The sequence below is a fragment of the Trematomus bernacchii genome, unplaced genomic scaffold, assembly GCF_902827165.1.
Source record: "Trematomus bernacchii unplaced genomic scaffold, fTreBer1.1, whole genome shotgun sequence".
In the NCBI taxonomy this organism is placed as follows: Eukaryota; Metazoa; Chordata; class Actinopteri; order Perciformes; family Nototheniidae; genus Trematomus; species Trematomus bernacchii.
Window position 1 is genome coordinate 770958 of NW_022987561.1, and position 26158 is coordinate 797115.

A 26158-nucleotide genomic window follows, 5' to 3' on the forward strand; every position below is an offset into this window, starting at 1 on the left:
GATGTTTGCCAGCGTGCCTCCCACGTACCATGTTTCTTCATCAGAATGCAAATGTGCTCCAGGCAAAAGTATTTCGCAGGCGTTTGGTTTGAGCCTCTTTACGTGTGACGATAGCGTTCTTATCCGTCAGTGTCTTACAGCAGCAGGAGATCTTTTGGACAGATGAATGAACGGTGTGAGCTCAAACTTCTGAAATCACTGTGTTAGAAAAGAGTATGCTGGAGGAAAACATCATATATCTGACTCTATTTTAAAATGCATTTATTGGTTTGTCTTGCTTGCTTTATTCATAACATAAAACTACATTATTCACAGACACAACACCGTATTCCCTTAATCTGAAATCTGAAATAATTAATTAAAGATATTTTAAGACAAGGAGAAACAGAAAAAATTGATACAAAATAATAATAAGAAAAAAATAAAGCCTACATAAATAAATACAAATATTTATAAAGGAAGATAGCCCAAATAATTATTAAAATAATCAGTTAAAAATACATTTAGATTCAAAATAATACATCATATTTTACTATTTGATAGGACTACAATACTACAAGCCCTGCTTTATCAGTATAATACTCTAAATACCGCAATCAAATCTGCACTATTTCAGAATAATACATATTATTTGTTTTACTTGATGCATTATTGTGTTCATGGCTTTAACTGCAACCGGTAAAGGTGGAGCTCATTGTATCGTCTTTATGTACTGTACGGTGAATTTACCCCCAGGAACAATAACATCTCCATACAATCATATTAATTTGTTTATTAGATTTTGCATTATTAATCTTAATCTTCAAGTAAACACATTTGTGAAACAGATCTGGTGGCGTCGATAGGAATAACATTGTATTTGAATAGTCTCTGAAAACACATTGTTTTAACCCTCCTATTGTCTTCGTTTCCTCCCCCTTACTTTGGTGTTAGCGGTCAAATTTGACCGGTCCTGTTTTAACTGCTATTACATTAACACAAAAACCATTAATCATCACCAAATGTCATTTAACACCCTTTCAAACTGTAAATATTGTATCAGACTACTGGTATACATGAACAACTGCAGTAAATATACAAAGAATAGACACTGAACATGTATTGCGTGTGCCAGGTGTGATCGATGTGGGGGGATGGGCACATAAGAGCGGGAAATGTATCAAATTGTTCTGTGTGTGTGTGTGTGTGTGTGTGTGTGTGTGTGTGTGTGTGTGTGTGTGTGTGTGTGTGTGTGTGTGTGTGTGTGTGTGTGTGTGTGTGTGTGTGTGTGTGTGTGTGTGTGTGTGTGTGTGTGTGTGTGTTTGTGTGTTCCAGGTGTGATTCACATGGGGGGATTGGGCACATAAGGGGGGACACACATCTATAGTGTGTGTGTGTGTGTGTGTGTGTGTGTGTGTGTGTGTGTGTGTGTGTGTGTGTGTGTTTGTGTGTGCCAGGTGTGATTCACATGGGGGGATTGGGCACATTTGGGGGGGACACACATCTATAGTATATATCTTTCTGAACGGCCTCAGTGCAGGGAGTGATAAGCTGATTAAGGCGCTGGGGCAGATGGGATCTGTGTGTGTGTGTGTGTGTGTGTGTGTGTGTGTGTGTGTGTGTGTGTGTGTGTGTGTGTGTGTGTGTGTGTGTGTGTGTGTGTGTGTGTGTGTGTGTGTGTGTGTGTGTGTGTGTGTGTGTGTGTGTGTGTGTGTGTGTGTGTGTGTGTGTGTGTGTGTGTGTGTGTGTGTGTGTGTGTGTGTGTGTGTGTGTGTTGTATCTGATCCGGATGGTTACTAATTCCTTTTCTTTATGGGAACACCATGGGTGTTACAAAGTTGACTAAATCATCCAAAATACAATGAAAGTGGTGATCAGCAATTGTATATGTTCAAATGTCTACTGTGAATGATATCATAAAGCCTTAATGCAATCGAATGTAAAACAAGAAAGTTATGATTGATGAAAGTAGTAAATCGGTCAGATTTGACCCGAAGACAACAGGAGGGTTAAATAAATGAACATAGTGATGATTTCATTATGTTCAAATGATGCTCGCTTTGTAAAATAGTAAGTGCACTTAACATATTGTTACACTTTAAATCAGGGCAACAAGTTACTCAAATCTGAAGCAATCATTCATTTTGTAAGAATTATTTTAACTTTTTATTTAAGATAATAGGCTTCTGAGACAAAACATCCTATTCATGGGTATCAGTGGCGGCTGGTGGAAAATATTTTAGGTGGGGCTGTGGAAATGGTGATCAAACAATACTAGAGGGGTCCGGGGGGATGCTCCTCCGGTAATTTTTTTTGAGAAAAGACCCCTTAAATCATGACTTCTGGTGATGTTAGAGGGGGGGAGAAGGACAATTTGAGGCTTAAAAATATGAGAAGACTGATCAATACCTCCATAACTTCAGTGTGGTTAGCTATGAATCTTCCAAAACTTCCAAACACCTTGTCCTGGACATAGTTTCTACAGCATAAACTGTGCAACAGTACAGTAGGCCCACACAAACTGCAGAACACCGGGGCTTTGGGAACACTGATTTAATTCCCATTTAACCTGTTAAGGGGCTTTTTTCCCCCGTTTTTTTTCTCACGAAACTGTGTCTCAGGGCTTCTTAAAATGTAATAAACTATTCATGTGTAACTGATGATATGAACCATGTTTACCGAAACAAAACACAAGTCTCACAAGAAGCGTCTAAATGAGCCCTGAGCGAAAAAATGCTAACGCACTCTAGGTATAAATCAATCGATATACTTATCGGATATGCACAAACAAGCTTACAAACTGAGATTCCACATATTCTAGAAATATAAGTATCATCACTGAGCGATCAGAATTCGCGACAGCGGAAGCAAATACAGACATCACACAACGTAGCTTTAGGTAGCAAAACATGGAGATATGCTCACCTTTTGCAGAATAACAATTCTGATCAAAAACGAGAAAAACGCAGCTGAAGGTTAATCCATAAATTAATCCAATGTGTCTGTCACTTTGAAAAATGATTGATGATCCATAATTCCATTTTTATGTCAAAAACTGAGTTTTCATTAGCTGCTAAATGGTAGCTTCCAGAGTGTATGACAGCTTCCTGTTTTGTCTCCTTGGATACGAGTCCAAACAACTCACAGACTGCACCGGGCGCTCACGTAGGAGCCCTGTGACCATCATATTTGACGACGCTGATTGGCTGAAATTATGTTTTCGCGGCATAGTTTACACGTTACAGATAGCAACAGTCAGCTGCTAGTGGCTGCTGCTGCACTGGTTGAGGGCTCCTCTCTTAGCGCCCAGACGAGAGAAGGTACACGGGCAAGGCCAGGCAGGAAACATGTGACTTATCAGTAACTTTAGACATCGTAACACAATTTTAAACGATATTTTATTGTAGATTATACATTTTACTGATACCAATTATATAATATTTACCTTGTTCATTAAAAATAAAAATAAAAATATATATGTTTTTTAAAATATATTTTTTATTTTTATTTTTTAATATGGGAAGAGGTGGGGCGGCGCCCCTAGCGCCCCTATGGACCGGCCGCCACTGATGGGTATACATGTTACATCTAGTTGCTCAGTCAAATGTTCCATTAAAAAGTGCCACTAATAATATTTATTGTCTTTCGTTGGAAGCTATCATCGACCCTGTTTATTTTTACATACTGCCCTTTATTGTAATGGTGACTGTTTAATTAAGACATTTAAGTTATATTTAATAATTAAGGGTTTGTGTTCTTTAAAGTAAGCCATTATGTTTGTTGCTGTGATATTCACATAGTTATTAAATATAATTAATGTAACAATCAGGCAGGAAAAGGCCCAAAATGACAACAAAATATATCTTCAAACCAATTTGATTGATTTGATTTCTTTTCTTAATGACTCTAAATAATAGCTGCCGTATATATAACAATATTTAAGTGCTACTTCTGTATTTAGAGGTTATTTGTTCGCCATATGCGGCTTGAAAACGGCAGAACTTTGCTCAACATGGAACTATTATATGGAAAACAAATTAAGACGAGAAAAATTGCATTTGATGTTAATTGATATTAAGTTGGAACGCTTCATTTTAAGAGCAATATGTCTGGCTGTGGGGAGATGAACAGCCATAGTACTTGCACACACCTCATTAGTCTCTATTTAAATGTACTTAAACTGGCATTTATCATCATAGGTTCCACTAATATTTCCATTTTGCGCATTAAACATGAGTTTCCCCTTAAGTCCATTACAAAAACAGTTACTTTCAAACTGTGGTGATTTTCAGTAAGTAAGGAAATGTATCTAATCTTTAATAAGAGCAGCTAAGCAGGAAGGGATGAAGACTAATGCTTTCTGCAGCAGAGTCTCATAGGGAAGCGTTTACACTTTAATTACTTCGGTTCCTTGTAAATGCCACGACATTATAATGCTTACATTTGCAGGAAAGGGTGCCTGCATTATGAGAACATTACTTGTTCTGCTTAGAGGTAAACAAAAACAAACAAAGTATTATATATATATATATTGACTTTGATTCTTTTTGTTGATTTTAACGCAGCAACATGCCATATACTGTTTTTGTTTTAAGATACACACACAGGTTTTCTGCCTGTCCCCCTTAAAATGCTTTCACCCTAACTCTATCTATCTGGTTTCTATATTTGTATATTATTTTCTTAATACTTAACTGCATGTATCCCTTCAAACCGGTAATATGTACGCCATAGCATCACGTTAACATTGTTAGTTAATTTGTTGTAAAGATCTTTTCTTTTTTTAAATGAAGAAATAAAGATAGAAATGATCATAATAACAGTTTTTTGTTCTGTTTTAATCAAGAAATATTATAAAAAATCCCACGTATGCACTCTTAACTAAATGTTATGTAAGTAAGTATGGAAGTTGTTTAAAAAAAATTCAGTTTATGTGCTGAATGTAAAGTGGAACAAAGATCAGGACGATGATCAGTTCCTGGCAGATCTAAAGATAGAATGATACGAACTTTGAAATACGATGCTGGTGTAAACGGCCGTCAGACAGTCGGATGGAATAATAAAAGAGGACGTTAAAACAAACGAGGGCAGAGTGTTTAGTGCTCATGTCTTCTATTCTTCTTGAATGATACCTGCGGGTCGTCTGCCTGGTTTCAAATGCACTCTTTAAATGGGGGAAAACCAAAGTGTAATATGACTCCACTTCCAAATGCATCCGGTACTCTAACTGGATCGATATCCAGAAGGGAACTCAGAGGATTAAATAAACAAGACGCAACGATAAGATGCTTTGTAAGGGTAGCAGGCTGCAAAGAAAGACAATTATGATTTAGAAAAAAGCCATTCTTAAAGTTTTAAAAGTACTAATCATATCAATATAACAACGTCATTTATTAGTTAATTTATATTCTGTCAAATGTAATCTGATTATGCAAAGTAACTAATGTTCTCAAAAATATATACAGTAGAGTAAAAGTATATAATACTGGCATGCACAATGAGCACCTCTATGAAGTACAAAGAAGGAATACTTTTTGCATTTATTCTTATTACAGTACTTTTAAGCAACATGTATTTATTTAAATTACTGACTTTGCTGACTCCCTTTAATTGACAAATGGAACTAAAACAATAAAAAACATATACAAAAATAAATACAATTGTTTTGTGTTCTTCTGTATACAAAATCCACCATCCCAATGGAGGAACAAAGTTAAGTATGTTTTAAACATATTCCTCCAGGGCAGCTTTTTATTGTCTGTTATTATCAGTTAAAATCTCACCGACCCACGAGACCCCTGTGACGGGTGTCTGAGTAGGGGGTTCCCTTCCCCATTCTGGTTCTCCCGTACCCAGCCACCCGGTGGTGGTAGCTGGGGAGGTTGCATGGGTTCATGGGGGTCTTTATCTCCGTCTATCTGATCTGTGTGTGGGTGGGGGGGAACAGCAGGCGGCTCCGCTGCTCCTCCAGACTCCTTGATGGTGTTCAGCCTCCTCATGGGGAGTACAGAGCGGGATGAGGAGCGTGGAGACACATCGGAGGACTGTGGTCGGGCGGATAGGTCCACGTCAGCACCTCCACATGTCATAAAGAAAAAGGGTGTCAGCGTTTAAGTGTCAATTTGAACAAATAACATCTTTGAATGGTAGACTGGATAAGAAGTGAGAGTAACTACAGTGACCTCAGCCATTGCTTTGTGGATTTTAAAGCCTACATTTTGGATTTAGCTCCGCCATGTTGTTGTTTGTAACCAGATGTGACACAAGGGTGGAGAAAAGTACAAACGAATGCTGTTCAGGCAACCACAATGTTAACATGTCTTATGAACTGAAAACTTTTTTTAAAGGGTGAAAGACGATAAAACCCAAATTGTACAAGATCAAGTGTTAAAAGCCTGTCAATCACAAGGTGGACACGCCCTCATATCCTGCTTTGTCTTCTAGTTACTCTAAAATAACTGTGCTGTATTAAAGAAGACTTGAGACCATAAACTTATTTGGAAAATCATAATTGAGATATTTAATCAGGTGAAAAGTAGGATCATTTTCTGATAGACTTCTATACAATTGGACTTCTTTTGGAAACCAGTGGAGTAAGAATGGTTAGAGTACATGTATTGCTACGGTTGCTTGGTGTAAAACAGTCTATGGTATGAACTCACCATTACTTCTTCTTCTTAGTTCAAAGGCAGTCTCCAGACTACCCCCAGGCCGCAGGGAGTAGTACTTTTGAGACTTGAAGGTGTTTTGTGCAGACTGGAAGAGGAGGAAGAGTACATTTTAAGCAGCTATAGGCGAATAATAAAGTCTTTTTGACCTCCAAAACCTACCGGTTCACGGAAACTTTCAGCACGCAGGCTGCGTCTGATGCTCGCATGGCGGCGAATCAGAATCTCCTTGGTTCGGGTGTCGTCAGGCAGATTGTATTTGTTGGTGTACGCCATTGTCTGGAAAACATGTATAAAATAGATTTGTATCCAAAGTCTGATATGTCTTCTTCTGTGATATAGATCCGAAAAAAGTCACCAAAAACAAAATGTGCACATGTTATTTCAGGTAAAGGAATACAAATATGCATGGAACATTTTAAGTGGTATTGAATCAACTCAGCCTTAATGTCTTTAGAAATGTTTCTCTTACCTTCTGTCTGATCTTGTACATGTTCTTTGACAGGATGTCGTGCATTTTCCTCACGTCACCAGCCAGGAACTTCCTCTTAGGCCGAGACGCTTCCTTCCTCTCGTCGCTGACAGAAGGAGGAGAGAGCAATAAACAGTGAATGCTGCTGAAATGTAAAATCCATCCATTAAGATGGGCAATTGGGATAATATTCATCTAATGGGAGAAACAGAACATCAGCAATTAGATTTAATTTCATGCATTAAGCTGATGCGGTTATGGATAAAACGTTTTTCGACCTTACAGCAAGACATTACATATGTTTTAGTAATAAACGACATTGTTGAACATACTACAGAGAGACGATGGATGGCGCTGCACTGAGGTCTCCCATTGGTGAGTCCAGTAACCCAATGGCGTTCTGCAGCTCCAATCTCTTGTACAGAGCCACGATGCTGGATTCAGCCCGGTTGTCTCGGACCAGGATGCGCCTCAAAACACGGTCATTGAACTTCTTAAACCTTACAAAAGACAAAGAAAAGAAAACCGCCAACATGTATGTGGATGAGACCCAAATAAATACTTAATATAAATTAAAATAGTCGGTATTGAATAAATCCTACTTGTCTTTCCAGTAATAATGGCTCCATTGTCCACACAGGTCCTCAATACCACAAACAACGTGCTCCATCATCTGCATGAAACATAAAGGTAGGCTCATTAAAACATGGGGTGTTTGACACAAATGAAAAATATGAATTTAAAGATTTTAAAGGAAAATACGTGCCCTGGAATGAACCTCTACGTTGATGGTGTTCAGGTCTTTGTTGGTTTTCCGGATGTTCATATATTCTACTATGGGACGGATGCTGATGCCCTGAAAATACGTTTAAAAAAAACAACAACAATAAAAACAATCCTTGGCACTTATGTTTGTCGCTTAGAGTGTCATCATAGACTGTATAGAGATTTTCCTCCACAAAATGGTGACTTTAATGTAACATTTTCTAAATGTGTGGTTTCCTTTGTGTACATTTACGTCACATTTATTGTGATTTAAAACAAATCTATGATGGAACTGACTTCTGACTCTTTAAAAAATATATAATGAGGCACTTCCTAATTGGCTTCAATTTTCATACTAAGAGGTTTCCACTAAGAGGAAACCTCTTAGTGGAAACCTCTTAGTATGAAAATTGAAGCCAATTAGGAAGTGCCTTAGACCTTCCTAAGAGGTTACCAGAGTTACGTGTTTCGCAAAAACAGAAACACGTAACTGTGAAAGTTATTAAAGAAAAAGCTAATACATGTACTTTGAACATGATAAATGCATAATTGAAGTTGTTCTCAGGCTCACCTGTAAGAACACTGTGAATATAATGACAGCAATTGACGCTGTGACGAACAGGTTCTTCCTGTTGATGTTATCGGGCAAGGTGAAGACCAAGGCGAAGCAGATTGCCCCTCGCAGGCCTCCGTAGGCGAGGCCAAACTGGTCCTTGAAGGTGAACTGGATGGTACGGAACGGGTTGATGATCTGGGTTAGCACCAGGATGCCTGCAAGACAATCAGAGACATTGACAAACAGCACTCATTTAAGAGGAGAGTTTTTAGAATTGATTTTAAGCCTCCCACCAAGCCCTCTCCAGATGAAGGCAAACAGCAGCGTGAACACGATGTAGGCCCAGTTCCACTCGTGCTCCGTGGTTATCGTAACGACACCCAGGAAGAAGAAGATGAGGGTTTCGGAGACGGTGGCCAGCATCTTGACCACATGGCGGATGGTGGTGCAGGATCTCTGCGATACGTTCTCCTCCACATAGTGCTTCATGGTGATGGCACATGTGATGATGCTGCATGAGAAGGAGGACAAATGGCCGAGGAAACATAAGGATATCCTACATGTCATTATTGTACTTCCAAAGGGGTATCTAAAGGATTCTCGTACACTTACGCCAACACACTGGAGATGGCGAAACACTCTGCCACCAGATACGCCAGGTAGCTGTACATGAAGACAAAGAGGGGCTCGATCTGACGCACATTGTGGGTGAAGCGTGTGGTGAACGCAGCCACGAATCCAAACAGCAGACCGAAGAGGATGCCTCCGGCCGCCACTATGAAGAACCTGGCCACCCCCAGAAACACATCAGTGGATTCAACAACTGGCATGTCGGCCAGAAAGGAAAACATGTTGTAAAGAACCTGGAGAGACGGATGGAGAACATCAGGAACACAAACAGGGTTAAAGGCATGTCACATAACTGTTGCCAAGCAGGTTCAACCACTCTTAAATCTACTCCGAAACTCTTTCAGGTCAGGCTGACAACATGACTTGTGTCCATGGATTGGAAACAATTTGAATACACACTATTCTTTGGATGACCTGAAGACAATCTGTGCAAAATAAGTGTCTCAACCAAAAGAAAGGCAAGCTTATTATGCTTGAATTCCACTCAACAATGGAAACTACACTGTGGAAAAGCTGCAAGGGCACACGGGTGGTTTCTTTCACAATTTTATTTAGAGAATATTGATATTCTGATTATAAAAATGTTGCATTCTGGGCATTAGCAGCCCCACAAATTCTAATACAGCTGAAAATATAAATTCAGCTTTCTTTATTCCCTCCACAAAAACATCAGACGTTAGCTGATGGATTTTTTGCTGCAAGTTTCTCTTTAGTTCAGAGGTTTGGAAACTGTGAGATTCATTCCCACTCACGTTCACACTGCTTCTTGTTATTGTCAGATAACACATTTGATGACATGCACATACACACGTTTCTACATTCAGTGTGGCTTACACTTCCCTGAGGATATCGTTATCTCGGGAACTGTATGAACATTCAAGTTACAAATCGAAGGAAGTTACCTTAAAATATTTATTTTTTAAAGTGTAAGGGAAAGAAAACTCCATTTGCCTGTCGCATAACAAAAATATCCACATTACCAGTTTATTTATAAGCTTATATAATACTCTATCCAGCCGCAGCTCATCACTATAAAATGACTAAATGGCCCAACAATTCATTTTTAAATATTGAATGCACACTTCCTGAACTCACCACAGTGACAGCATCGTTGTACAGTCCCTCTCCAAAAATCACTATATATATTTGCTCATTGACTCCAATGTCCTCGAACACATTCAGAGCAGCAACGGGGTCCACGGCCGAGATGATGGAGGCAAAAAGCAAATTCTCCTGCAGAGAAGAAGAGTGTGAAACATTTTCTTAGACATATCGAGAGAAATCCATTATTTAACAGAACATCTCTCCTCGAGGCACATTTTGTAGCTGCTTTGGAGCCTTTGATTATATTACACATTCTTTATTAGCAGATATACTTTGCCTGGAAGCCGTAGGTACTTTATTTAATCCATTTATTAATATAAATGATTTCTCAGGACATTTTGGGGATTTTTTATTTTACTCATGACATTGGAAACAACATATTTGAATCACATGTGATAACATATATGATTGAACGTGGAAGTCAAGCTGCTAAATAGATCTTGTGGTAAGATTTATTTCTCACCTGCTCTTTAACGGTTCAACCTTGTTATTGTTTTAAGTTACGTTTGAGCCAATTACATAGAATGTATATGTTCAGTCAAACTTTCTCTCAATATGCCAAAAAAGTGTTTTTATTTATATTATTTAGATAAAACAAGGGGGGGGGAAATAGTAAAATGCCAATTTAGACATATATGTTGTTATTTTTAAGGGTCCTGAGCAAAACACATTGGGAAAACTTGCCTTATTAATATACATGAAAATGTAATTCTCTTGACCTGAGAGGGATAGCCGAATTTCCCTCAAAAGTGAGCATAATTGAAGCTTTGCATTTCTGTTGATACAACATAAAAGCTAAATCACATGCATCAATATCACACACATTTCATCCAACATGTCCGCTATGGCCTGAACTGACCTGCAGGCTGATATCTTGAACTCCAAACACCTCAAACTGGCAGATGGCGAAGAGGGACAGCCCGATGCCGATGCTGTTCCACAGGGTCCCCACCACGGCGTACCACAGCACTGTGCCCATGTTCTCGAAGAACGGCCTCGTGGGCATAAAGTAACCGTTGTCGAGGACGATGAGGGGCAGCATGTAGAGGAAGAAGACGTTGGAGGTGAGGACGGCGGGGGGCTCCTCTTTCACTGCGTGCATGATGGCCCCCACGATGAGGCCGATGGCGATCAGGAGGCATGACTCTGGGATCCAGATGGTGATTTTGTGGTAAATGTGGAAACCTGGAGAGAGGACAAGATAGTGAGAAGAGACAACTCATGTGTTGACCTTTAACCCCAAACTTTAGGGTACTGCAAAGAATCTACTGCTTTTATTCAAGGTTGCAAAGAGGGGAAAGAAGTACTCTTTAATTTAGATAAATATATAGAAATACAAGTCCTGCATACAAATGTTATTTAAAGAAAAGCACCAGCCTTAATGTATATATATATATTCAAAGTGCCAAAAGTATAGAGGTATATCAGGCCTACTTCAAATTATGTTTCATGCACTATTGGTCTATAATGTTTGATACTATTTTTTAATAAATTGTAAAGCTTGTAAAGGTGGGGCTGTGTTGCTGGGATTCCTCAAATGTTCCCTTAACCTATAATAAACATGTATTTGTTGATTGATTTTGTGTTATCTATCTGTATCTGTAAGGTAACTTCCTTCATCAAATAAATGTAGTGTACTAAAAAGTATAATTTGTGCATTTGAAATATGAATTAGCAGCAAATGGATATAAGTATTTTTAAAGTTTCTTAAAATTGTACTTGAGTACAGTTCTTGATTAAATGAGTTACTTTCAACCATTGGTAGATCCTGAAACAACCTATTTCTTTATCCAAAGTGATTCATCCACACGTACCAATTTTGGCAAATGATGCCAGCAGCACCCACAGAGTGATCTCAAAAGGGATCTGGATCCGGGGGTAGTCCATGGTGAACATAGGGAGGTTGGCCCTCTCCTCCTCTGGGTACGCCTGGGGCTGGTTGAATTCATTCTCTACAGGTTGGAGGTTGGTTGGCGGTGAAGGTTTTGACTCTTGGACCTCACATTTACCTCCAAAGCAGAAAAGCAAGAGCAGCAGAAGCATGCAGGAGACTCCTGTCTTGATCCCTGCTCTACCTAAAACAGAGGAACCCATTTCCACTGGTCCACAGATCGGAAATATCTCCAATGTGTCTTACCTCTGTTGTGCAGCTTAGTCTGTAGCCATTTGAAAATAATAGTTTAGTTTTCATTTAGGAATTTCGAAGAAAGTCCTTCTCAAAAACAACCTCAACATAATCCTGTTTGAGGCGTAACTGACATCTGGTTTAAAGTGTTGAAGAACCTGCTTGTGTCACATCACCTGTGTGCCCTGCCTATTCTGGGAGGAGCCCATTATGTGAGAAGAGAACAGCTAAACTAGACACTGGTGAATCAGTTTAACATATTAAACTTCCCCTGTTAATTACTTGTGAACCCTTTGGAGTTTCCTGATTTTATGCAGGAATTGGTCATTAAAAGTGAGCCATTCTGTATTACATTTACTTCAATATTTAAGGTCATTGTCCTGCTTCACCCCCCAACCTCTGCTGAGCTTTATCTTGCAGGATATCTTGATAATCTTGATAATTCATTTTTCTGTTAAGGATGGCAAACTGTCCAGGCCTCGAATCAGCAATGCAAGACAATTATCATTTGTGTGCTATTAGTTAAAACAGATTGTGTTCGTTCATTATTGTTACTTAGGTGCAGAGCATATTTTAGAACAAATGTATACATAAATGCAGGTTGTTCCTAAGGGTTCACTTCACTTTCTTGCCACTGTACAGCAGAGTTATGCACAGCTTTAAAAGGCAAATTGTGGTTAAAATCTGTAATACCCTATAAACCACACACGATGGCGATAGAAGGCAACTCTGCTTTGGAACAGTGGCTCTACCACAGATATTGTGTCATTTTTTATTACAATCATTATTAATACCTATCATCCCTACTGCTAGCAGCCTCTAATATTATTAAATTAATGAAAGGATGAATACTTGCATGTGTCATGTACCCATGATATTGCATTTCTTGCAGTGAAATGTTAAACAAGAATTTGAGGGTATTTATAATATTACTATTCAGTTGCTCTCTTTATCACCAGCGTATACAATGCATGAGAATTGGACAACACATAATGTAAAAGAAGGTTGGTGTAAAATAAAATTTATTTTTGTTTTGAAAAGGTCTACGTGGTGCGTGCGTGATGACGACAGCAACGTGCAAACGCAGGGGGCGTGGCCAACGGCAGTCGCTGCGGCTGTATCCAGAAGAAGCAGAGAGACAGTGCGGCAGTTTGTGGACACACACCTCACAACAGTTGTGGTTTTATCAAGTAAAAAGGACATTTCCCCACCAAACGCAACTGCATAGGTAAGTGTCGACTTTTAGAGTTAATTTTAATTCAAAAATACGTACCGTAATGACCGCTATGGTCACCTAAAGCGGTAACGGTTGCAGCTTTGTCGTTGTTTCAGTAAGTTCGGAAACGGTAGCTTTATCTAGTTTTGTAACTACGTATGTTGATAAACTGAACACATTTTAAACGTGTTTTTTTTACCACGTAACTTAATAAACATGGACAGAAAGAATGTAAGTACAGCTGACTAGCCCACGTACATGACAGGACCTATTAAGACCAACAAACATTTAGCGAAAAGGGCTACATATTCGGGGTAAAGTGTGATTTAATATGGAAGACCTTCCCTAGCTTGATGTATTATATTTTGTAAGTGGGTTATTGTGTGTCGCAGACAGGTGACAGCCTGTGACATACTGCTCCTGTCAGTATTACATAACTTAGGTAGGAAAGGGTGCAATTTCCTTCAAGTGTATGTGTATGTGTGTGTGTGTGTGTGTGTGTGTGTGTGTGTGTGTAAACATAGTTATTCACATGGCATGATTGGACATGCTAATGTTATGACATTGCAGTGATGTTGCTGCTCCAAGCCTGCAAATCACCCTGCACACACGCATGTATTTGGTTATTGCTCAGACTTATGTGTGTGTGTGTGTGCTGCATTCTGACTCGATGTGCACATGTGAGTTTTGCATGTTGTCCACACATTTCACTGCAGTCTCTCCTGACCATCACAGTGGTTTTGAGTTTCGCTGTGCAGGAGCCAAGGTCATCGATTTCCAAGAGCTGATGGTGCTCTTTAAGGGGGAAGAGAGTGAGGGGCTTTAAGTGAGGCCCTTACTGTGAAAGTTTCATTCAGGAAGTGGCTTCAGGTGGGAGTTTTTGAATAGCATGTACCAACAAACTTGAGGGTTAGATGTTGTCCAAGATGCAAATGGAAGCAATGTTGTGTCAAGTTTAGAGCTGCAGCAATAAGTCAACTTATCGGTTATCAGATTTACTGAAAAGTATTTGGGTACTCGGTACATTTTCAATGCAGAAATAACAGAACATGCTGTCTTCAGACTTTCAAATAGGACTGCTTGTTTCTGTTATAACTTTATATTTTTTTCCCCCTTACAAAACAAGAAACTAACATATCAGCTTGGACTTTTAGAAACTAGGATTGACATTTTTCCCTATTTTCTGACATTTTATAAATCAAAGTATTTATCAATGAGTTAGTGATGAACACAGTTTTTTGTTGCCGCCTTCGTCAAGTTGATATCGTGTATTTAAAGCCCGAAATCATAAATTTGTATCGGCATGTGACCTAATATAAATCTAAGCTATAGCTTTAGGAGCTTTTAGCCTGATTTCCCCGCCTTTGTTCAGAGAGTAGAGCTGCCTCAGGTGTCATCATATGACCCGAGCTTGATCTATAGTCATATGTTAGGGGATTATGACATACCTATGGCAGCTAGCATGTAGGCTCCCTCTCTCCTAACCCTTTATTCAACCTGGCATTCACTTATTTTGAGACCCCTTGTTCTTAACCTAATTAAAAAAATGTAAAAGTAAATCTGCGTCTTTGAAACCCCAACTATTTTCACTTCCTCCTGCATAAATTAAATAGTGGATAGCAATACTTTATGTAGAAATGCATGAGGAAGTGATACAAGTGGCTCCGCTGTTTCACAGTTATGCCACAGAATAATGTAAGAAACATGGTTTTGCTCAGATATACCATTAGGAATCCAGCTGGGACCCTTTCCATATGATTAATCATTTCCACAGTTATTATCCATATCATTTTCTCTGTCTTGCCAATCACTGGCAGCATTCATTTAAGCCAAATTGCCAAACGTTTGTTTTTTCCATCTTCTCGAGTGTGAGGATGTTCTACTTTTTGTAATTAAAATACTTATTGGGGGTTACTCTGTAGTTTGGACACAACAGGCAACTTTACGATGAAGATACTTTGCTGAGCTTTTTCACATTTTATACAAAAATCAACAGATTGATATTTTCTTAGATAATAATAAAAATAGTCGTTAGTTGCAGTTCAGGCAAAAACATCATGATTCAGGCTTTAATTGCAAGTTAAGCATCAGTGTAAATTAGGCTGTTTTTAGAGACTTATTGATGTAACTAACATTTAATTATAATTTAATTATCTTTTTATCGTCATATTGATATTCATCTCATCTGTAGTGACCTCTGTTTGTAAATGGCTTTATCGAGCATTTGATTTGGTTGATGAAGTATGATTTGATATGAAATCACATTGTTATAATCTCCTTCGTATCTTCTTCCGTGTGTGTGTGTTTGTTTGTATGGTGACTCATCAAACTCTCCCCCTCAGCTCTCGAGGGTCGAGCAGACTCCTGTGGATAACTCCTGATCTGTGTCTTCCTCTGCTTATGCATCTCTTGCTCTTGTCATACCATGCATCTACAGCCAACTGTTTGTCTTATTGCCCGTCTGCTTTTGAAAGATGGAGGAAGAGAAAGCACAAAGCTGACATAACGAGGGGAATCAGATCAGTGATGATGAGTTGTGTGTCATTCTCCTCACTTAAAATAGATCGCCTGTAACTCATCATTCTCATCAACTTAAACTCAGGAAGCATTACACAGAACAGTACAAAAGTTACTATAGTCAAAAAGACACTCGTTTTTTTCTCCTTGCCTCAAATTTGGCCACTTAATACTTAATTATTAAATAAAAAAAAGCATAACATCTCTTTAGGAGTGTATAGTTAAGAAGGTCTTACCAACAGATAGTCGCTGATACTGCGAGCTCTCATGCAACAGTCAAATGAAATATTGATGAGCATCGGGGGAAATGAGAGGCCTCAAAAGCAATGTGTGTGTGTTGTTGCCAAAGATAGGACACTACATAGAGGGCATGGTAAACAACGTGATGAGTTCCTACTTCTGTGTAACATCCATCTCCCCTGCAAAAAATACCTGATGTAAGATCAAGCCATATTTGTTTCCTGATTCCATGCTAAGATAGTTCCTGATAAACATCAATATTTTGACAGTTTTAGATTACCCTTCTTAGGGAAGTATCTACTGTAGTGTGTCTTGTCTTACTTACATTGTTGAACATTTGGCTACATTTTGTAAAAGAAAGGTAGTCAAATTATTGCTAAAAGTTGTTATTTGTCTAGAAGCTGACCTAAGTTTTCTATCTTCAATCCTTACTGGAAGAGGCTGTTTTTGCTGCAGACCAGGCACACAAAGAGTTAATTGGCGTGCACGTTTGAGAAGCAGCGAGCTGTTGGAGAGAGGAATAGGAAGAAGGGAGGGAGAGGGCTGGCTGTAGTCTCTGTGCTTCGTGACGCCGTCTGCAGCGTGAGTTTGTTTACATCCATCAGCAGCAGACATCCTCGGGTATGTGTGTGTGAATCGCCATCTGTTTGACGGGCATTTTGACCGACATCACCCGGATTATCACTCTGACACTGGGCTGATGTCTGGAGGATGACATCTTAGCTGTGTTTGGATGTTAGAGAGAAAATGCACACTCATGCTGTATGCTAATAGGTCATCTTTCAACCAATAGTGGCATTTCTTGCTGAGAGCAAAAAGATGTTGTTCTAGTTTTACAAACGGATTCTGTGCTGTGGAACAATTTCAGTACCATGTAAAGAGACTTGTTTTTACTACAAAGTGCCAGTGGATGCAGGTGCATTGTGGTCTACTTTTTGTATTAAAAATGCTGTCATAGTGTAAATCGACAGGCAGGCGCTTCCTGAGTAGCCTCTTTTGTATCTTCTCTCATATTAAGTTAGTTATTAAAGGTTTTTCAGTATAGGACAGATGTAGGATGCATGAAAAATATATGTCTGTAGCCTTCAGTTTTTAAGCTGGGATATCCCTGCAGCTCCATTCATTTCATTTCAAACCTTTATTTATCCAGGTTGTATCCCATTGAGATCATTGACCTCTTTTTCAAGGGAGACCTGCTCAAGTAGGTTCCACATGAAACATTAAAAACATAAACAGAACAACAAAAGGACATCATACATTAGCATTACAGGGATTACAATTTACATAACTATCCACATGCACAGGTACCAACAGCTTCCGATTCAGTAGCATCCAACCGAGCTTTAAAAACATTTAGTGGCACCAGATTGCTCAGTTTCCATTTTAATTGCAGACTATTCCAGGACAGTGGAGCTGCGCATCTAAATGCTATCTTCCCTAAGACAGTCCTAGCAGTTGGCACATTTAATAAAACCACAGCATGCGATCTCAGGCAGTAGCCACTTACAATTCGCCGTGAGATCAGGGAGCAGATGTAGGATGGAAGTTTCCCTAACATGGCTTTATATATAAAAATGTACCAGTGACTGAGCCTCCGTGCAGTTAGTGAAGGCAGACCAGCCCTTGCATACAGGGTACAGTGATGGGTTAATGCTTTACAGTTTGTCACAAATCTCAGTGCACTGTGATACGCAGCATCTAACTTGACCAGGCAATTGGCAGGTGCATTCATATAAATCAAATCACCATAGTCCAGCACAGGTAAAAAGGTCACAGTGACTAGCCTTTTTCTGGCCTCGAGCGAGAAACAGGACTTGTTCCTGTAGAAGAAACCTAGCCTAACCCTCAGTTTTTTAAGCAGGTTATTGACATGACATTTAAAAGTGAGACAATCATCAAGCCAGATACCAAGGTATTTGTAACAGGCAACCACTTCAAGTTTTATTCCTTGCGTAGTTAAAATATCTAAAACAGGCTCTGGTGTCTTTTTAGCTTTTGAAAAGAGCATTACCTTGGTTTTATCCACATTTAAAAGAAGCTTAAGCGCTGAGAGCTGAGTCTGAATAATGTTAAAAGCAGCTTGCAATTCAACAACAGCCTCCTTAATGGAGGGACGTGCACAGTACATAACGGTATCGGCCGCATAAAAATGTAAGGTTGCTCCATCGACATTTTCACCTAAACTATTGATGTAGATGGAGAATAAAAGTGGACCTAAAACAGAACCTTGAGGAACACCATTAGTAATGTTTAACCACTCAGAAGACAGCCCATCAAAATGAACACATTGGGACCTTTCAGAGAGGTAGTTCACAAACCACCCCACTGCATGGCTGGATATGCCAATACTGAGTAGCCTCTGCTTTAAGATGCGATGATCGACGGTATCAAACGCTTTGGAAAGGTCAATAAATAGAGCTGCACAGCTCTGCTTATTATCTAAAATACTCGCCACATCATTCACCACTTTCATTGTGGCAGTGATGGTGCTATGTTGCTTTCTGAAGCCTGACTGATGTTTAGACAGGATGTCATTTGTACATAAAAACACCTTTACCTGCTCACTCACTAGGCGTTCAAGAACCTTAGCCAGAACTGATAATTTCGAGATGGGCCTATAATTATTTAAAACAGTTGCCTCCCCTCCTTTCAGCAAAGGCAGGACATACGCTGACTTCCACAATTTTGGAATTGTGTTTGTGCTGAGGGAGAGGTTAAAAAGAGTAGTGAGAGGTGGAGCAATAAAATCTGCAGCTATCTTTAAAAAGAAAGGTTCTACGTTGTCCGGGCCAGCCGGTTTCTTAGGATCTAACTTGGTTAAAGCTTCACGAACAACATCAACAGTAAAAGGAGTAAAACTAAAAGGGTTTTCCAAAACACGTTTTTCAGAGTCACAGACTGTGGTGTTCACAGAAGCAGAGTTTGTCACAGAATCAAACAGAGAGCCACAGGACACAAAATGCTCATTAAAACAATTTAACATAGTGGCCCTGTCCGATATAGTGCCAGATGCTGTGGTAATGCACGGAGGTAGCTCATTACGGATATCACCGGTGGATATCGATTTTATGGCTTTCCAAAATTTTCCAGGATTATTCAGGTTCTTTGTGGTAACTGACAGATAATACTTAGACTTAGCACTTTTTATTTGTGATGTGAAGCTATTTCTGAGCTGCCTAAAGCGTAGCCATTTTACCTCTGAGCCAGATTTCCTAGCCTTTGCCCAGGCCTTGTTTCTCTCATGTAGGAGACTAGATAAGTCAGCAGAAAACCAAGGATTGTCTCGTCCCTTCACTCTAAAAGTACGTAGGGGTGCATGTCTATCTATAATTTCCATAAAACCAAGATAAAAATAAGACCATGCAGTTTCTACATCAGCACACAGATCGATTTTACCCCAATCAAAATCAAACAGATCATGAACAAAACCCTGCTCCACAAAATGTTTTTTGTCTCTCTTACTGATAATGCGAGGTTTAACCTTTTGGACTTTTGTGTCCCTAATTGTGGCTACAACACAGTGATCACTCAGATCATTTGCAAATACTCCCACAGATAAGTATTTATGGAGAGCATTAGTTAAAATGAGATCAATTAAGGAGGATTTATTTGGGGACTTAATGTTAGGGCGAGTAGGACTGTCAATAATCTGAGTAACATTCAGAGAGATACAAAGGTTTTTAAAATCCTCTGACACAGAAGTTAACCAGTCCCAATTAAAATCACCAAGCAGCACTATTTCCTTGTAGTCAAGTTGAGATAAAAGTTTTGCCAATGAAGATAAAGAGTCCTTGACAGCTGAGGGGGGTCTGTAGCAGCCCACCACCATGAGCTGTTGACCCTTTGCTACTTCAATATTTAAGGCTAAAAATTCTAGTTGTTTACTAATAGATTTGGAAACCATCTTGGTTACACAAAACTTATTTTTCACATAAATGGCAACGCCACCACCTTTTTTAGGACGGTCGGTACGATATACACTATAACCATTTAAGTAGATGTCAGAGGCCAAAATAGATTTATCTAGCCACGTTTCTGATAAGACCATGATATCAGCATCAGTCGAGCTCGCCCAAATGCGGACAAAATCTAACTTAGGTAACAGACTGCGCACATTTAAGTGAATGAATCCCAATCCAGATCTAGAAATAAAATCAGCAGGAGTAGCTATCTGATTACTACTGCTACTGGGCGGTCCAGGGTTTAGTTATACATTCCCTGATAGTAATAATAGCAAAAAAACCAAGCACCTTTTCCTTTTAACCGACACACATACATTGTCATCTGCTTTAAAGTCACCAGCAAACTCCGCGAAAGTGAGATTAGAGCTCAAGAAGCAGTCCTGAAGAACCATCATAGCAGGCAAGTGAGAAAGACAAACATTTGTCGAACTGAATGTCTGTGACAAGGCAACCAGTAATTGTTTGTGTAAGACATCCGAACCTTTACAGGGGATGTCCACTGCGGGCGGTAGAACAGACCTGAACCCAGTCGACTTCTCCGGATGACGAGAGAACTTCTCATTGTCCAAAATAGCTAACAGGCATAGCAGAATCACAATAGGGGCCATTTTCCCGGACCAGCACAGCATCCGGATAGGCGCGCAAGCAGGCCCGAAACGTGGAGGCGCTCCGGTATCTCCGCGATGACCCCGGTGCAAAACCTCCTCAGCACAGCAGGATAGGCGAAGCAGGCCCAGCTCGAGGCGTAGAGGCGCTCCGGTCTCTCCGCGATGTCCCCGGTGAAGATCCTCCTCAGTACAGCAGTACAGGATAGGCGAAGCAGGTCCAGCCCGAAACGTAGGGGCGCTCCGGTCTCTCCGCGATATCCCCGTGGTAAAACCTCCTCGGCACCGTAGAGCACGACAGGTGGAGCAGGTGGATACAGGCCTCCGCTACAGCAGGTGTAAAGCAGGCTTTTGGACGTGTTTTAACACATCATTTGCTTTGCCAATTTGACTATGGCGTTTGCTTTGCCAATTTGACTATGGCGTTTGTCAATATTGCTATTTTGATTACTTGTGCAGCCTGTGACAGATGTACAGTATGCAGATGTTATTATGGTTTAATATGTTCAAAAAAGGATTTGAAAAATAAATGTAGGTGAAGATCCTGTCAAGTAAAATAAGGCACTTACTCTGTAAAATGACTCCTCTGCTTTTTACACTCTCATAAAAGTGTATACACGTTTTTAATGATGTCCGCTTAGTGGAAAAAACCCATTGACCTCTGACTCTTGACCTCCTTATAGTTAGCTTTAACTGGCCAAATTGTACACAAATTAATGTTATATAAACGTTCACAGTGAGATACTAATGTAACAAATAAATTATAAATGCAGCTTCACAAAGATGCCGTGTCACACCAACCACCTGGTCATTTTGCCAAGCTAGATGTGGGTGTTCAGGTTAATCTGGTATAACACCAATCGTAAGAGATTTGGAAACAAATGTAGGACATTCCCCTTTTTCCATCAAGGCTGAGAAACTGCAGTAAGTGTAGCAGGATATCAGAGCAGTAACATCTTTGACACTTATTGTTCTGCCCCGTTGTGATGTGAAACAGGCAGACAAATATCTGTCCTTCCATACAACAACAGTCAAATCCTACTTTGACATAAACGCACAGTAAATAATACAAAAACATACTCTTAAGATGGTATATCTGTACTCTTCTTACATAATCTTTACAGTGTGTTATCAGTTATTTTACTTAAGTAGAGGCCCTGAATACTTTCTCCATTTCTGCTCAAAGTACACGGTGATAATAATGTGCAGCCAGGCGTTAGTGCGACAGAAATCTGACTGAAGGTTACTGTTTGTCAGCCAGAGCGACTCGTTTAGACACTTCCTGAAACAACAGAAGGAAGTGATGCTAACTTGAGCAAGACGCCGTCACACACACACACACACACACACACACACACACACACACACACACACGCACGCGCCCTGTGTTTGAGGCTGTGGGCGATGCTCATTTTCATGTGAAAGGGCCACAGCTGCTCCGTCCCTCTAAAGAAATTATTCACGCTTTATTCTAATGTTGAACACACACGCACACACACACACACGCACACACACTGACAAATAGGGAACCCCACTGTGATTTGGGGCCAATCTGTTTTTGACTGAAACACACTTTCGTTTTTATTTCTGTTACTGTTGTAGAAAGTGAGCAACAACAGACGCTCAACAATTGCATGTCCCACTTTTTTTGATGCAGTTATGTGGACAAACATACAATACATCTGTACTGAATTGTACGAGACATTAACAGTTTGCACACACACAATTCCTACTAATAAATGTAAAACGACTTTTTTTTACAGATTGTCAACTTCTGCTTCATCCTCAGCGACCCTTGATCAGTTCCTCTTCTCCTTCACCGCATTAATAAACTGTAAGTAGAAAATGATCAGTGAGGCCATAAACCCTCCGAATATTATATTACCAGGACTGCAACTAAAACATACCGCATAATTGTCTAATTGTTTGGTTTAGACAATAGCAAAATATAGTGAAAAATGACCCTCACTGTTTCATAGAGCTTTGAACACGTCATCTTGGACTGGTATAGACACATTTTACAGTGTTATGATGTTTAATAGACCAAAGAAATAATGGAATAATCAGGACAATAATCGTCCCTATAGCAATGTGTTTAATTGATGAGTTTGACTTCTATCTGTTGCAAAAACAGTGACATTTACTGCGCTTATATTCATTAAGTTATTATTACATTTATTTCTTGTTTCTAAAGTGCTCCGTTAGCTTTGGTCAGTCCCCATCTGCTCCATCCTTGGCTGATATATAAATGTGATAATAGATAATTGTGTATATTGGCTGTCTGTTATTGTGTGAAAAACGCATGGGGAAGAACCACACATAGTCCATAGCTATGAGATGCGAGCCGACACACACATTCTCACACAGAAACGTGTGGTGTGAGGCCCTGTCTCCAGTGTGTGAAAGGCCTTCTGGCAAGGAGGAAGCTATACAACTGGGATTCACCATGTATGGTGAGCGAGACTCACTCTCACACACTCTGTCTCACTTTGACCCTCTGTGTCTTTAAACCAAGACAGGAGCTTCAAACACAACCACATGCATGTGCTTATAATATGTGAGCACAGCCTGCAAGGCAAACAAAAGGGTGTTAAGAGTTAAACTAAGTTGTAACTTCTCCCTATCGCCTCACAAATCAGAGAGCGTTGTGTTAGGACCTACATGATCTTCATATAAATTACATTTAATGATCTTTCATACAGGATACAGTCTGCTATAAGTGGCTAACCCTCTCAAGGCTTGTCTTTAAATATCGGATTTCTCAACACGCTTAAATGTTTGGAAGTCTCTGCTCTGATGAATTGAGTCGTGAGTCCTCCAACTTAAACAAGCCATTCATCACCGCTCTCCAAAACAGAGAGTAAAAGTTAAAAACTATTTTCCGTTCAGTTGCATCACATGGTCTTTCTCAGCGGAGGAGTTACAGTCAAATATTGTTTGAGTACTTTAAGGACATGTTGTCCATGCTTATTTAAAACTTGAGATGAACTCCTGGGTAACCTTATCTCCAAGGTAAGACTGTAGATGGTTTATTTGCACACTAATATGAGCATACAACTAAAATTGCATTATTTAAGTAATTTAATAATGGTAATTGTGATTAAAAGAAAGCAAGTTCTGATGTAATGAAAAGCCACCTGTTTGATCTCGAAAAGGCAAATGACCCTTGCATTGTTGTTCACTCAAAGCTAAATATGTTAAGTAAGAAGAATTAAGCAAAATGGGACCACTATCACTAATGCTTTCATCCATATTAGGGTAGGTTATGAGTATTTCAGGTCCTATGGGGTCAGTGTTACAAAACGGTAATTTTAGTTATTTCTGTCTATAATTAAAAGTTCTCCATTGTTAATAGATCTTGAAGCTTGTTTATTCCCCTATTAATAAGCTAAAATCCACTTTATGAAACCTGGATTGGGGTTTTATGTGTCAGGAGCTCTGGCCTGAATTTCTGTGTGTGTGTAGGTTTGTGAGTCACGTGAATTAGTGCACACACACATCCACTCACACGTCATGCTAAATTTGGAGCTGCCTTATATGGCGGCTTTTTCCCCTCAGTGGAGTTTCTGAGCTGCCAGAGAAGAGGACCACTTCCTCCTGTTGGATGCCTGGATTTTGTTCTACTTTTGGCAAGACAGTAAATTCCCAATGCCTGCCAAATTACCTAATTGATTTGAGGTGTTAAATCTGTCATCTGCTGCGGGTCAAACACAAAAGGATGGTGTGAGGATGCATGATGAAGAAAAGTGATGTTATTCTTATGACTTTCATAGATTTCAGCTCAGTAAACTATATTACATAAAGCGCAAATGCGATGTAGACGATAATCCTTCTGTAGTTTGGACCTACAAACTTGGTCCGGAAGTAGATGTCCGTAAAAAGCGCGGACTGATGTGTAAGAACCTATTTTTGATAAGGAAACTTGGAAGCAAGAGTGTGACTTAATTCCCTCTCAAACAATAGTGTTTCTTTGGCTTCAGGAGTGGAAAAAGTAACTCCAGTTGGCTGAGGGACTGGAAATATCCTTCTTGGTTTTGGGACAAAGACCAGAGATACATTGATATTTGGCTTTTCCTGGAGAACATTCAGAAAAACACTGATTCCTAGCACTTGTTGCTGCAGGTGTGTAAGATGTGTGTTTGCACCTTGCAAAGTATTTTTTTTTAAATCTTCTAGAAAATGCATCTGGCAAGTATCAAAGCCAGGACAATTGTATACATTTGATTGGTTATGCTGTACTGCTGCCTGCTGTACTTATTTTTAAGGTGTGTGTGTGTGTGTGTGTGTGTGTGTGTGTGTGTGTGTGTGTGTGTGTGTGTGTGTGTGTGTGTGTGTGTGTGGTGTGTGTGTGTGTGTGTGTGTGTGGTGTGTGTGTGTGTGTGTGTGTGTGTGTGTGTGTGTGTGTGTGTGTGTGTGTGTGTGTGTGTGTGTGTGTGTGTGTGTGTGTGTGTGTGTGTTGTGAAACACTCTGGTAAACATGCTTATCGAGGGTTCTTTAATACCGATGACTCAGCTCAACAGGGATGCAAATCGACTGTCCTCCAGGCTTTTACCTGATTAGACAGAGCTGGAGGAGACTGATAATACACATTAATGAACACACATTTATATTGGTTATTTTGTTTTCACAGAGCTGATTATTTGTATAAGCATGCAAGGATGAGCAGTTACATTTAATGTTAATGGACAGGTCAATGTGCATAGGTAAATAACTCTATACATGGATAAAAAGAAACTAATAGAAGTGAAGAAGGCAAGACATTTCTTAGCTAAAAACATATCAGAATGAAGGCATATTCAGGGTTAAATCCCTTTAACTCTAGCTGACAAAATCATTGTAAAAATCATAATCTATTAACCTTATACCTGTCCTGCCCTTTTTAGTAAGCTATCATTTAATTTTTGAACTGCTTTCTGTTTACATGACAGTGTCACCGCTCAGCAACACTTCAGCGATTAGCTAAAAGGCCCTTCAGGCTGATGACTGAGTGTCTGTGGGGCCTCTAGCACTGTCACAGCTCGTGCTGTTGCACAAACAACTTTTCCCTTCAGTGCATGCGTTTACATTTTTTCCCTGCATTTTTACATTTCAGTCGATCCCAGTTTTGTTGTTTCAGGCAGGAACAAGCAAGTAAACATGATTAACAAATACATGCACAGATCCTTTACGCAGACAACTGCAAAATTGGAGCACTCCTGTATATCAGGCAGTTTCTCCTCCATTTAATTAGTTCACATGTATCTGAGCTGACCAAAGTGGGCCATCAAACCCTAGCCCAGAACGAGAGAGAGAGAGAGAGAGAGAGAGAGAGAGAGAGA

The 26158-nt window shown here is 39.6% G+C and overlaps 2 protein-coding genes across 2 annotated transcripts in view; one reads left to right on the forward strand and one right to left on the reverse strand.

Moving 5' to 3' along the window:
• Positions 1-4920: 4920 nt before the first annotated feature.
• On the reverse strand, positions 4921-12410 carry LOC117477416 (sodium/hydrogen exchanger 2-like). Its single transcript, XM_034124073.1, has 13 exons — positions 11989-12410; positions 11034-11359; positions 10166-10303; positions 9053-9303; positions 8734-8951; positions 8456-8655; positions 7886-7975; positions 7722-7792; positions 7452-7619; positions 7120-7225; positions 6810-6926; positions 6642-6735; positions 4921-6055 (listed from the first exon to the last, which is right to left on the reverse strand). Exons 1-13 carry the CDS (start codon positions 12266-12268, stop codon positions 5751-5753), a joined length of 2364 nt encoding a protein of 787 aa, XP_033979964.1. The 5' UTR covers positions 12269-12410; the 3' UTR covers positions 4921-5750.
• Positions 12411-13402: 992 nt separating this feature from the next.
• LOC117477417 (inositol polyphosphate-4-phosphatase type I A-like) overlaps positions 13403-26158 on the forward strand; it is a gene marked incomplete in the record, with an annotated part of 33056 nt that continues 20300 nt past the window's right edge. The window contains 2 exon segments of the mRNA XM_034124074.1: positions 13403-13527; positions 22603-22673.

Bases quoted from the DNA above. Each gene is read 5' to 3' on its own strand.
- LOC117477416 (XM_034124073.1), bottom strand. From the start codon at position 12,268: ATGGGTTCCTCTGTTTTAGGTAGAGCAGGGATCAAGACAGGAGTCTCC. The intron at 9,304-10,165 runs GTGAGTTCAGGA...CCGTCTCTCCAG, and splicing joins ACAACGATGCTGTCACTGTG to GTTCTTTACAACATGTTTTC. The intron at 8,952-9,052 runs GTAAGTGTACGA...CTTCTCATGCAG, and splicing joins GCCATCTCCAGTGTGTTGGC to CATCATCACATGTGCCATCA.